This window comes from Tachyglossus aculeatus, chromosome 1 (genome assembly GCF_015852505.1).
Source record: "Tachyglossus aculeatus isolate mTacAcu1 chromosome 1, mTacAcu1.pri, whole genome shotgun sequence".
Taxonomy (NCBI): domain Eukaryota; kingdom Metazoa; phylum Chordata; class Mammalia; order Monotremata; family Tachyglossidae; genus Tachyglossus; species Tachyglossus aculeatus.
This window is the reverse complement of record NC_052066.1, coordinates 125,786,426-125,800,745: the sequence shown is the minus strand read 5'-3', so window position 1 is coordinate 125,800,745 and position 14,320 is coordinate 125,786,426. Positions and strand designations below refer to the sequence as shown.

The window sequence follows — 14,320 nt, the reverse complement described above, 5'->3', positions numbered from 1 at the left end:
ATTTTGGTTTGGGGTGGATTTTTTTTTTTTTTAATCTTTGTTCTGAGCCTGAGCCAGGGAAAATGGGCAGCGGTGATTCGGGAAGAAGGGGAGTCTCTCCATCACTGCTGCCGGGACGCGTGGTGGTACTGGTGTCCTAGAGGACTAGCCGCAGCTGGAGAAGTGGCAGGTAAGGGGGTGAGTGGGCACCGGCTGGGTACCAACTGGGCACCTGCTGGGCACCGATCCGGCCCGGGAAAATGCAGAGGATCCATCCTGGGAGGTGGTGGAAGAGGCAGCCCTGGCAGCCGGAGGGAACCGGGAAGCGGAGCTCCGCATTTACTCACGCGCTGCAGTTGCAAAGTTGGCGAAGTCTCTTTAGTGCCAAGGCTCTGCTTTGCTGGAAACAATGTCCGGGGAGACAGACAAAACCCGCCGCTTGTACATGGGGGCGGGTGGTGGGGGGGGGGGGGAAATGATCATTTTTGGGGGGGATGGGGGGAGCAATCTTAGGTTAATGGGAAGTTAAGCTAATGAAAGTCAGTGGGTCTTCAGTTGGGGGACATAAAAGGAAAAAAAAATCAGTGGAGTGATGGCGCCGTCTAGGTTCGGCTAAACTATAGTGTCACCCAGAAAAATCAGTTTTGGGAATCGCCAAAGTAAACGTCCGTTTGCTTGTCGTTGGTTTTTTTTTTTCCCTGCAGGAGAGGGTTGTTCTCAAATAGATGCACATCCTCTAAATCTCCCTGGCCGTTTCTTTTTTCTCCTTCCTCTCCCGTCAAGAGGCACCGCAAGCTCTGGAGCTGAGCCTGCTGTCCTTCCAGGGGACCATTTTAGTTATTCTGGGGCCAGAATTGTGGATGGAATGCAATCTTGGGCATACCAGGCTTGTAAAGAATAAGGGGCATTATTTTGCAGTGGGTAAACGCTGAAGTATGTGGTTTTCCGGGGTTTCTAATGGGAGGTTGAACAAAACACGGCACTCTTTCAAATCGGTGGAAGGAGAAGTAGATATTTCATTAGGAAAAGAAATAAGACCCCCCCCCCCTTCGTAGCAAAGATTATAAAACGAGTCTCTCTATGGTTGGAAGTCCCAATTTAGGCACTTATTGTCACATTGGCTTTCAACGCCTACACGCCATCCTGTATAACACTGCGCAGAGCTGCATTGCTTGTAAAGTGCTAGAACAAAAAAGAGGAAATTATTTTCAAAATTGCCAATAAGTTCCTGTCTTTAACAAATACCCACAAAAGCTCCATTGCCCTCATTTAGCCGAGCGAAAAAAAATGCATTATTCACTGAGATGTATGTTCGGGGGCAGGCAATTCAGTGTCTTGATCAATCCAGAAGGTCTGGTGTTATATTTAAATGGCAAGCAGCTCTATAAGAGGCTTTAGAGTTGGTGCTGTTTTTCTCATGACAAGATTCCGAGTTTGAATTATAATCTGGGAAGTACGAGATACCTTCGGGGACTTCAATCTGTCAATTTTGTGTGTGCGTTGGTGTGTGTTATGCAATGGGAAGGAAGATGCCTTTATTCTTCGCTTGGGAGAAGAGCAGCTAGCTAAAGACACGCTTCAAAACTCAATAACTGTCTGTATGTCTGTCTCTGTTTGCAGACCAGTGGAAGAGCCTGCATTCTAAAGAGTTTTAAAATTAATCTGGCATCACTTTTTGGTCAGCCCAAACATAGAAACTGAAAATCGAAGTGTCAATTTTTTTTTTAAGAAATAACTTCTTAAAGGTTAAAGCTGAAAACGTTCAAGTTTTGGATAACAACATACAGAGGTAAATATCATCAAGGTTTACTTTATTACATGAGGCCAAGATAAGAGAACAGGAGGTTTGGTAGCTATGAACCGGGAGGGAAGCAATTAGATGTGTGAGAAGAAAAGGGAAAATATCTTTCATCTTTCACATTTAAATTTTCAAAAATGTTAGTATAATGCTAGATAAAATAGTCCTAGTTCTGTTTTTTTAAAAGCAATTAATGGGAAAAATCCAGTTCAAACGTTATGGTTTGGGGATTACTGGCATTGCCTTTGGATACAGATATTAATACAGTGATCCACTTTATATATCCCAAGAGGGCATATCACATTGAAATGACTGTCTTTTTAAGTCCTGGATCTCATTGGCAATGTCAAACAAGTTTTCTCGGTGTATCTACACAAATAAGTTCCTTTCCCAGGTAATTGTTCCAAATTTTAGCATACACATTAATCTCTGTTTTTTCCCATTATTATTATTTGTTTTTTGTAACTGAGAGCTTTATATATCAGGTGCCCCCTACAAAAGCAAATAGGCATAAGGCAAATACTGTTCCATCTGCAAAAAAGAATGTGTGCATTTAAAAAAATTGTGACTGTAATTAACCATAATTACCTCACATACCAGAGCATTTAACAATTCCAGGTTTCTAATCAGATAGTGTTAAACGATGTGTTTGCAACCGCAGCCCTGGAAAGGTTTGTACATCGCCTTTAAATTTTTTTTAAAAACAGGCCATTTGGCATATTAAGTGAAAATATGGTGCTTTTATCAGATGAAATTCCATATCCACCCAGATTAATACCTGCGGGATAAGGACACTCCTATTCAATAATCTAATAAATGATATTTTAAATTTGAATTTAGGAAATTTGACTATTATTGTGGCCACGTGATGGCGCTGTTCACACAGCGTCTAATAACTTTCTGCATTAGAAAATAAAAATGACCTGTCCTTCCTTTCGAAAAGGATCAAGAATCTTGAAAACAGTTGGCAGTAATATTGGCAGGACTTTGTTTTTCAATGCATGCAGTATTCTACTTGCATTGTGATTTCATTCCCTTTCCTTCAGGCCAAATGACATAGGATGAAGGCTGTTCGTAATCTGCTGATTTATATATTTTCCACCTATCTCCTGGTTATGTTTGGATTTAATGCTGCCCAAGACTTCTGGTGTTCCACGTTGGTGAAGGGAGTCATTTATGGATCATATTCTGTAAGTGAAATGTTTCCCAAAAACTTTACAAACTGCACTTGGACGTTGGAAAATCCAGATCCAACCAAATATAGTATTTACCTAAAATTTTCCAAAAAGGACTTCAGCTGCTCCAACTTTTCTCTCTTGGCTTATCAGTTCGATCATTTTTCCCATGAAAAGATAAAGGATCTTTTAAAAAATAACCATTCTATAATGCAACTCTGCAATTCCAAGAATGCTTTTGTATTTCTACAATATGACAAAAATTTTATTCAGATACGTCGAGTATATCCAATTGATTTCCCAGGATTACAGAAAAAGAGAGAAGAAGATCAGAAATCATTTTTTGAATTTTTGGTGTTGAACAAGGTGAGCCCAAGTCAGTTTGGTTGCCACATATTATGCACTTGGTTGGAGAGCTGCTTGAAATCTGAAAATGGGAGAACTGAGTCGTGTGGGATCATGTATACAAAATGCACTTGCCCTCAGCATCTGGGAGAATGGGGAATAGATGACCAGTCCCTGGTGATGCTCAATAACGTGGTGCTGCCCCTGAATGAGCAGACGGAGGGCTGCCTGACCCAGGAGCTACAAACTACCCAGGTCTGCAACCTCACCAGGGAAGCCAAACGCCCCCCAAAAGAAGGTAGGTGCCAATAAGGGAGGGGTCAAGGAGCTAAAAGGGGATGAACATGCTCCTTTTGCACCACAAGGTGACACTTAAGCTGTGCCCTGGCTCATTTTATTTGAATCCAGATGCAGGAGAGAAAGGTGCAGTTTGGGAATTGCAGAAAAAATCTAAGAGGCCCATGTGGGACATGGACGTGTCCAACCTGATTATCTTGTATCTACCCCAGCACTTAGAATAGTGCCTGGCACATTGTAAGTGCTTAGCAAATTCCACCAAAAAAATGGGTGAGAAGATGGAGGGATTAAGTAGACACCTTCTAATCTACTTCAAAATGCAGTCAGCTTTACAGGAGGTAAGAATTGCAATAAATTTCCAAGGGAATTGAAGAGCTCACTGTTCTCAGGAGAATTTGAGACCTGACTGTTTGCTACCGATTCTTGTAATGCTCAGTGATTTGAAACCCAAGTGATTAGCTTTGAAATATATTTGCCTAGAAACCTACCTGGAGTAGAAACCTTTCTTCTGATCATGTCTTTTCTTCCTTAGCATCCAAAAAATTCATTGCACTCTCGGTAATTGAACATGTGTTAGGGCAACAAGGCTCGCAGATGACTGATCCTAGCAGACACAATTTTTTTTTAAAAAGTGATTTCTTAAAAATAACCAAAAAACTCACCAGTGCAAACTGGCCAACTCATCTGTTGGATTTGCTTTGAGAAACTCCTCATGCTTCTAACTTTGTAGAAAAAGCCCACATGAAGTCAACTGGAAAGCACAAATTACTGCTTTCGTTTTTGTAGTGACTCTGAAGTCACATGTTTGGGGCGATGAGTTTTGTGGGGGTGGGAGAAGTGCCTCTTACAGAAAAACAATGATTGCTCCATTGTTCGGCCATGATGTTAATACAGATATCATTGCTGTATAAATGAGGGCAGGTCACTTAGTTGGTCCAGGCCAGCCCCTTGCAAACAATCTCTGTCCTCATTTCTGCTTCCCTGTTGGTAAACACAATGCGAAGAGAGTGTCAGAAATTGGCTGTATAGAGAGGCAGAATGCAATGGAAATGTGGAGGAAGCAGAGAAAGTAGTGATTTATAATGTTCACAGAGCTCCCAGTGGGGAACTGCACAAAGGTTTTGAAACTGGATTATGGTTTATGGAGGATCATGGTAACCACATGGAGGCATATACGAAGAAAAGAAATTGTGTTCCCTCTATAGGAAGTTGGCGTATGTAGCTTTATGAGTGTGAGGGGGAGTGATATTCCTTGTTCTTCCCTCCTCCTCTTCCATCCCCCAGTGCACAGAGAGAGTGTGTATCGCATTTTTATTCAGGGAATGTTTTCTGATTGCCACAAAGGTTCCTGTCTGTGGAAAGGCACAGCCAAGCTCTAGCATACCGCCTTCCTGAACAGAAGTTGTCTTTGTGGTCGAATATAAAATTGACACGTTGTTAGAGGATTTTCTTTAAGGGCAGCCAAGCCTTAGGGATATAGGGGAAGAAAAACTGAACTTGTATAAGCTGTTACTCTGCCAGAGACCCTTAGGGGAATAGGAATAGTTGAAGGAAGATGACGACTTTAGGAAAAGAGGTTGAGAAGACAGTCTAATGGAAAATGTGAATGAAACCCATGTATTTTCAACGGGTCAGGGTTTCTCTAAATAGTTAAGGAATAAGAAAGAAGAAAAGAGTGATTTTTAAATTACAGTTCTTCTTTCAGAAAAAAATTCCAGAGACGCATTTGCAACTACAGGGATGGTATTTAACATGGTTTTAAGCTAATTAGTGTCTATTAGAATAAGACACTACACAAAAAATGTGACGCTACAAACTGGCTAATAAGACCAATTAACCACCAGAAGGTGGTTGAGTGTTTCTGCATTGACAAGACACTGAGGGTCATTACTTGTTTAAAACTCCATACTTTAACCTACTCCTGTTTTTCCAGTTCCCCACACTGAGCCTCTTCAAAGGTAGCAGCTGACAAGGAAAACTGCTTTGTACGCAGTAGACATGGTTTATAAAGTATGATGAGTTGCCCAATTCTTTGAGAATGAATACAAGTGCATTTAAAGACTGCAAGTACAATTTAAGATTTGAGATTTTTATTTCCTGGGAAATGTACTGAGATACAAAAAAAATAATAGTTCTTCCCTAGAATAAGCAATCACAACATCAAGACCCAGATTTTTAATGGTTCTAAAAATAAATTGTTGAAATGTGTAAGAGGAATGTATCAGGATGTAGTAGAAATAACAACATAGTGATTGTATTCAGTTCTTTCTGAGATTTGGGGCTTTTCACCATTTAAACAATCTGACCAGCATAAAGAATGAACAGAGGTGAGAGGCATTCAGTAGACACATTAGATGCTGTGTCACATTAAATTTAGCTTTTAATTGAAAACACTAATTTTCACACCTCTTTTTTGTTCAAAGAAGCATATCCATTTGTTATTAGACCCTATAGAAAATGATTGGGAAAATCATATATGTCATTCTCATCTCATTTTTATAGAGACAATATTAAATACAAATGCATATGCATTTTGCATGCAAAGTAAAAAAAATAGAGATGTGTGGAAGAAGTTTAGTGGATTATTTAACATGGCTTCTATTGGACTCATTTTCATTTTTGGGTTTTCTAAAATGAAAATTTAAAGAATCAGTCCATTTTCATTCTCATCAGTTTTCATTCCATATCTTCCTCTGTTTCTATGGACCATTGTTGATATGTTTAATAGTTTATTTTTGGCAGATTTATCTTCACCTTATATGGACATAGAGGAAGTTTTGAAAATTAAGACTTCTAGAAGATTCACATGTTTTGTTTGGATTAGTGTTCTTTTTGTTTACAGGAGATTGTAGTTGTGAAACATATGTTTCATAAATGGAGTAAATATTCCATTTTGAAGATTATTTTCACTTTGTACTTTTTTTCTCTTTTTTTTCATTCCATTGCAAAAAGTCTTATTTTATAATGGGGGTATTCTTCAAGAGACTTATTGTATCACAGAATTGGAGCAAACTAACTTCATTGAGTTATGTCTATTTCAATGAGGTCTCTGTAGAGTCAATTTCTAAATCTTTTGCAGCTTCTGTGTGGTACTAAAGCTGAATTAAAAATCTTTATCAATTCTTAGGATAGATATGAATTTTTTCATTTAAAAACGTATAAATATATTTACTTAGGAGGTGAAGTGGGCTTTTGGGAATGTAATCTCCATTTAGAGATAGACTAGTACAGTAATAAAGAAAATACCAGTAAAAATCCTGTTAAAATGTGCATTTTTAACAAATTTGCAAAAAAAGAAAATCATTTGTAGTGAAGGTACTGAGAGTTACAGTTACGTATTTTAAGCTTCTATTCAACATTGACATTGTTAGGTGCTAAAATGATGGAACATTTTTCGAAAGATTAAAGCCTTATTCATGCCAAAAAGTACCCTAGTTTTCATATGTTATGTGGGTGTAGTATTATTAAACTGTACTAATTTATATTATAGAATAAAAGCTATGTGAGCATCTTTTTGTTGGTCCACTACTCCTAAAACCTTTCTAGTGATGCATTGTTTAAAAGTACTTAATGAATTTGGCCAGGTAAAACAGATGTGCTTCTAATTCTTTCTTTTTTCTTAATTCCTTCCCTCACTTTGTATTTGTTGTTGCCTTTTTTTACCCCGTGGCCTGTCCTTTCTCAGCTTATTCTCATTTATATTTTATTACCATAGTTCTTTAACAGATCGACGTGTTTGACCAAAAGGAAGAGAGAGTCAATATTGTTTACACAGTTTTCAAAAATGGCAAATAGAGATGATATTGATGCACTCAAGTCGAGAAAGATGCACATGCCTCAGGTCTAAGCCTTCAGGACTGAGAGCCTGCCTGGAGGAATTGATTTATAGAGATAGTGGTTTTCACTGCACCAACCACTCACACTCCCTTGTCACTACTAGTCATGTTCTCACAGGGGCTTGGAGATCAACAAGCGAGGAAGCAGGTGGAGGCACTGCACATTCCAAAGTGCTGGCAAAGGACCTTTACATGGAGGGCGTTTTTAGAGCCAAAGTGATGGCAGTATTGTGATGATGTTGAGCCATATTGGAGTATACGACTCAGATTCATTCAATCAATTGTATTTATTGAGTGTTTACTATATTTAGGACACCATACAAGCTTGTTGTGGACAGCCTGCCAACTCTGCTATATTGTACTTCCCAAAAAGCTTAGTAAAGTGATATAATGTGTGTGATTGATTGATAGAATAAAACAGAGTTGGCAGTGCACAATGAGTTCCCTGCCCACAACGAGGCTGTGGTCTAGAGGAAGAGACACAAATTGAAATAAACTATCAATATGCACGTAAGTGCTGTGGGGATGAGGGTGGTTTGATATTTAAGTGTTTAATCCAAGTGCAAGAGTGATGTAGAAAGGACAGCGAATGGGGGAAATAAGAGCTAGTTGGGAAGGCTTCCTGGAGGAGATGTGATTAAATAAGACTTTATTGGTGGGGAGAATGGTGAAGGGAATTCCAGACAAGAAGGAGGATGTGAGCAAGGAGGCATCAGGGAGATAGATGAGATCAAGGAAGAGTGAGTAAGTTAATGTTAGAAGAATGAAGTGAGCAGGCTGGTTGTAGTAGAAAATCAGAGTATGATAGGAGAGAGCAAGGTGATTGAGAACTTTAAAGCCAATGGTAAGGAATTTTGTTTTGTGGAGGCAGAAGGACAACCACTGGAGAATCTTGAGGAATGAGGAAACATGATCTGAACTTTAGAAAAGTTATTCAGGCAGGAGAGTGAATTACGGATGGGAATAGGGAGAGATAAGGTGGCAAGGAGGCTGAGGCAAACCCCACTGATACATTTATCTAAGATATAAAGCCAGCTTAAGTTTACTGAAGGCTCACAAAACATCAGAGTCTTTAGCATCACTACTTCTAAAGATTGTCTGCACATAGTATGGGTTTTCAAGCAGGAGGTAGTTTCACCTGGACATTGGTGGATGAGCAACGAGCATTAAACCTTGGCAGGGCTGGAGTAGTATATAGTGACAGTATGGCACCTCGCCCATTCTCAGGGCAGTACTGCTCTGTGGCAAAATCTCAATCTCAAGTGATCTCCAGAGCAAATGGCAGTGTTATGCTGTGGCCAAAGACAGCCCTCACCTGCCTCTCTTCTAGCAGGACCGCTCCACCCAGGACTGCAGTGCCTGTTAGGAAGCAGAATGCTCTGCATAATTTTTGCTACTGTTTCCAGCTTCCAGACACCACTCAATCAATCAGTCAATATTTATTGAGCACTTACTGGGTGCAGAGCCCTATATTAAGTCCTTGGGAAAGTGCAATATAACTGAGTTAGCCGAAGTGATTCCTACACACAAGGAGCTTGCAGGGGGACATGGACACTAAAATAAATTACAGATAGGAGAAATAGTAGATTATAAGGATATGCACATAAGTCCTGCAGTACTGGGATGAAGATCAAATTGCTTAAGAGGGAATAAGTGCTTAGAACAGTGCTCTGAACATTGTAAGCACTCAATAAATGCCACTGATTGATGCAAAGCCAAGTGCATTGTCAAAAGTGATAGGTGGGAGGACTTGGGAACCCTAGTCAATCTAGTTTTGGAGGAAGTGGCAGTGGTCCTTCCCAAGTGCTTAGTACAGTGCTCTGCACATAGTAAGCGCTCAATAAATACGATTGATGATGATGATGATGATGGTTAGGAAAGAGTCTTTACTGTGAGTCTCCTCAGTCTTGCTAGTAAATCTAAGGTTTTGGCATTGTTTCTCATTATTTCCAGTTCATCTTTTGGAAAATAAAAGAAATAGGAAAAGAACCTTTTCAGTGGTATATAATAATAATAATGGTATTTGTTAAGCACTTACTATATGCAAAGCACTGTTCTAAGTGCTGGAGGGGTTACAAGGTAATCAGGTTGTCCCATGTGGGGCTCACAGTGTCAAATCCATTTTACAGATGAGGTAACTGAAGGCACAGAGAAGTTAAGTGACTTGCCCAAAGTCACACAGCTGATAAGGGGCAGAGTCGTGATTAGAACCCATGACCTTAAGACCACGGTCTTAATCCCCATTTTACAGATGAGGTAACTGAGGCTCAGAGAAGTTAAGTGACTTACCCAAGGTCACACAGCAGACATGTGGCAGAGCTGGGATTCGAACCTCCTCCAGGAGGCCTTCCCAGACTGAGCCACTTCCTTCCTCTCCCCCTCGTCCCCCTCTCCATCCCCCTCATACCTCCTTCCCTTCCCCACGGCACCTGTATATATGTTTGTACATATTTATTACTCTATTTATTTATTTATTTTACTTGTACATATCTATTCTATTTATTTTATTTTGTTAGTATGTTTGGTTTTGTTCTCCGTCTCCCCCTTTTAGACTGTGAGCCCACCGTTGGGTAGGGACTGTCTCTATATGTTGCCAACTTGTACTTCCCAGGCGCTTACTACAGTGCTCTGCATACAGTAAGTGCTCAATAAATACGATTGATTGATTGATTGATTGATGACCTCTGACTCCCAAGCCTGGGCTCCTTCCACTGAGCCACGCTGCTTCTCTATGTAGGTAGGGTACATGACTTGGCTTCACTAAGGCATAATAGGCTTTTGCCTCCCTCTGTGTCTCACATTTGTATCCCACTTGAATTATAGTCTCCACTTTTCTCACTCAAGAATGTGGGGGAAAGTTATGCTAATACTTCTGGCTCTCCTAACACATAACTTGTCCATCCAACTCAGCTATCGTACCCATGTTTAGCTAAATTCTTGTTCTTAGTGATATTTATTTTTCTCATCAAAGTTTCAAAAAAAGCATACATATTAGGAGTGTAAATATTTCAGTGTCTGAAATTTCTTACATTTTTAAGTGTGGTAAATCCTTTAGGGGAAGATAAGCTTTTTTCAAGAGTTTTTAAAACCTCTTAGAGCAAACATAAATAAAGTTCTTATGCACATTTTTGAAAATCCCTAAGTAAATTCTCTAAATCTCAAATGGAAAAGACTGGGTCACTTTGTAGCTGAACTGGAGTCCCATTCTTCATGGTAAAGACATTCTTAATGGAAACCAAAGGCCCCTAAACAGCCTCTGCAATCCCATAGCATTTCTGTCTCTGGATTTGAGGGCAATCTCACTCTGTTCACATTGAACATTTTTTTAACAGCTGTGAGAGAATTTCATATGTACATAATCTCACTAACTGAAAGTAACCTTCTCTGAATGGAGGAAAAAACAAGAACAATAACAAAAAAAAACTAAAACCAATAATAAGAGAAACATAACCACAAAAATAGTTTATAAAATCATAGAAAACAGCCACTTATTTCTTTTCTTTTTTGTTATTTACTGCTTTGTCTTGAAGACACAAACTTGTTCTGTTTTGAGTCTCTCTCTGCCTGACACTTGCTCTCTCAGATTACAGGTGGTACAGAATCATCAGATCAGAGAGTCAGAAAGTAAAATACTTCCAAGAAGCATTTCTTAAAGTCAAATGCACTGTACATTTCTAGATATGAAATTTCAGTTTTTTGATGTTATCCCACACATTTTGGCCATCTGTTTTCTCGCATAGGTTTTTTTTAAGGAGCTTCTTAATAGCTCTGTTAAGAAGACCAAAAAAAAAAAAAAAACAGAAATGGAAAAATAAGCGAACCCCTGTACTTATGAATTAATTTTTTATTCAGTGAGATGGAATTGATGATTTTACCAATAATTTAATAAGATAAATATTGTTCTTTTTAGTTCTTTTAGTTCACCAGTGCACTTATTTGATTGTTCCACAATATTTATCAAATAGTTTTAAGGAAAAAGTATGTCCATCTTTTGGCTTCATTTCACCATAAATTCAATCAAAACATTTTTATGATTGAGATACAAATTTTGTGCAAATCTTATTTAACAGTATTGGAGATTGCCAGGTATCTAAACTCAAAATTTCATAAATCTCAAGTTTAAATTTTTCTATTCATTTTCAAGTATGTTACAACTATTCCCCATGGGGAATCACAGTCCAACTTCTAAACACAGATCATGTAACAATATTCACTTTCACTGTTGATGAGACATATAAAAATTATGTAATAAAAAGTAGTATATGAGGAATGCACATACATAAAACCTCTTACATTTTTTAGTGTGGTAAATCCTTAGTGATAGATCAGAGTTGGGGATATTTTCTGAATTTTTGACCTCTAAGAGCAACATTAAAATATTTTCATATGAATAAAAAAAATGGATAGGCACTATTAATCCCTAATTAACAATCAATTTTAAATTTGTTTATATTTCAGAGACAAATCTCTTTATGGCTATGGGTATTAAATCACTTTATGAGTACTGTGTGCAGCCTCAGGGCTGAGGCCCATTCATTTATTCCAATGGGAGATTGTATTATTATCATCGTGTGTATTAAGTTTTTGGAATTCATTTGTTACCATAATATGCACAATATCATAATACTAGGATTTAAGATGTATATTTAAAATTATTTAAGGTGTACATTTAAAACGCTTTAATGTTTTAAATCAAAACACAAAACAAATTCCGGGGGAAAAGGAACAAAGGGATAAGGGAGGATTAAAATTCAGCATTTGAGCTATTTTAGAAAAAAATAATTTAGTTAAACTAAATTTGTGAAATCTCTAGAACTTTTATTAATCTCTGCATTAAACAAACACTTCACCATTAGCTATAAAGCACTCAATCGCCTTGCCCTCTCCTACTTCACATTGCTATTCTCCTACTTCAACGCAGCCCACACATTTTGCCCCTCCAATGCTAACCTTCTCACTAATCTCATCTATATTGCTGCTGACCTCTCACCCACTTCCTGCCTTTGGCCTGGAATGCCCTTCCTCCTCATATCCAAAAGACCATTACTCTCCCCACCCTTCAAAGTCTTATCAAAGGCACAGCTCTTATAATAATAATAATAATAATGGCATTTGTTAAGCGCTTACTATGTGCAAAGCACTGTTCTAAGCGCTGGAGGGGATACAAGACGATCAGGTTGTCCCACGTTGGGCTCGCAGTCAATCCCCATTTTACAGATGAGGTAACTGAGGCTCAGAGAAGTTAAGTGACTTGCCCAAGGTCACACAGCAGACATGTGGCGGAGTGGGATTCGAACCCATGACCTCTGACTCCAAAGCCCATGCTCTTTCCACTGAGCCACGCTGCATCTCATCTCTTCCAAGTGGCCTTTCATGCCTTCTTCCCTTTTCTTCAGCTTCCTTCTGCACTGCCCTGACTTGCTTCCTTTATTTATTTCCCATCCCAGTCCCACAGCACTTATGTACTTAACTGCAATTTATTTATTCATATTAATGTCTGTCTCTCCAAATAGATTGTAAACTCATTGTGGGCAGCAAATGTGTCTGTTATATTGTACTCTCTCAAGTGCTTAGTACAGTGCTTTGCGCACAGTAAATGCTCAGTAAATATGATTGACTGACTGGCTGACTACTTCTAATAATAATAATAATAATAATGTTGGCATTTGTTAAGCGCTTACTATGTGCCAAGCACTGTTCTAAGCGCTGGGGTAGATACAAGGTAATCAGGTTGTCCCACGTGGGGCTCACAGTCTTCATCCCCATTTTCCAGATGAGGGAACTCAGGCCCAGAGAAGTTAAGTGACTTGCCCAAAGTCACACAGCTGAGAAGTGGCAAAGCTGGGATTTGAACCCACGACCTCTGACTCCAAAGCCCGTGCTCTTTCCGCTGCTTCTCTAGCTACTGCTAGAGCTTATTGAATAGAGAGACATCTCACAAAATTCCAGCTTCCTCTCTGTGATAAGAGATGATACCATTGATCTAAACACAGTAATTTTAAAAACCAGTAAGTGTAAAAATGTTATTTAGCCCTCAAATTTATTTTGGTTCAACTCCTATTTTTCATGTTTTTCCTTATTATGTAGTCTCACGTTGCTCTACTTTTCTGTTTTGTTTTACTCAACAACACATGAGCATCTTCTAAAAGTCGATAGTCAATCAATCACTGATATTTATTGAGTGCTTTATTGTGTGCAGATCACTGTACTAAGCACTTGGGAGGGTAGAGTATAACAATATAACAGAGTTGGTAGACACATTCTCTGCCCACAATGAGCTTACAACCTAGAAGGGGTAGAAAACAAACTTTTTAAAAATTGAAGCATATTCATTTTAATTAACACACACAAGTGCCCTAATAAAAAACTGTCTACATATTATTTGGAAAAAATGGAAAACAGCTGAATGTTTGAGAAGCACTTGAGTACTTTATCTAGACTGTGGAATACAGACTATAGATCCTTCTAAACTGTAAGCTTTTTGTTGGCAAAGAATGTGTTTTCTAAGTTTGTTGTATTTTACTCTCCATAGCACTTACTATAGTGCTCTGCTGGCATATAGTAAGTACTCAATAAATATTATTGATTGATTGATTATCTACTTTTATAAGATGCTCATGTTTTGTTAAGTAAGAACAAAACAGCGAAGTACAGCAAAGTAAGAATTCGTAAGAAAGCAAGGCATGGAAAGTAGGAGTTGAACCCAAATAAATTTTTCGGCTAAATAACACTTTTACACTTACTCATTTTTTAAAAGGACTGTGTTTTAGATAAAAGGTAGTATCTCATCACAGAGAGGGAACTTGATCTTTGTGAGATATCTCCGTATTTAATAATGTCTTCTAGTAGCAATAGTCATTTAGAAGTAGTTCTATTGCATTAGAACAACT

At 38.5% G+C, this 14,320-nt stretch overlaps 1 protein-coding gene and 1 long non-coding RNA gene across 4 annotated transcripts in view; one reads left to right on the top strand and one right to left on the bottom strand.

Moving 5' to 3' along the window:
• The window catches only part of LOC119930288, a 66,284-nt gene extending 65,879 nt beyond the window's left edge, over positions 1 to 405 (bottom strand). The window contains exon 1 of the long non-coding RNA XR_005451774.1: positions 327 to 405. This is a non-coding gene — a long non-coding RNA (uncharacterized LOC119930288). The remainder of the gene's footprint in view (positions 1 to 326) is intronic.
• The window catches only part of ADGRB3 (adhesion G protein-coupled receptor B3), a 705,027-nt gene that overhangs the window by 379 nt on the left and 690,328 nt on the right, over positions 1 to 14,320 (top strand). For all 3 annotated transcript variants that reach the window (XM_038748665.1, XM_038748662.1, XM_038748664.1), the window contains exons 1-3: positions 1 to 169; positions 1,600 to 1,768; positions 2,824 to 3,595. The exon at positions 1 to 169 is cut by the window's left edge. In XM_038748665.1, the coding sequence (XP_038604593.1) occupies positions 2,839 to 3,595 (757 nt within the window). In that variant the 5' untranslated portion in view covers positions 1 to 169; positions 1,600 to 1,768; positions 2,824 to 2,838. The remainder of the gene's footprint in view (positions 170 to 1,599; positions 1,769 to 2,823; positions 3,596 to 14,320) is intronic.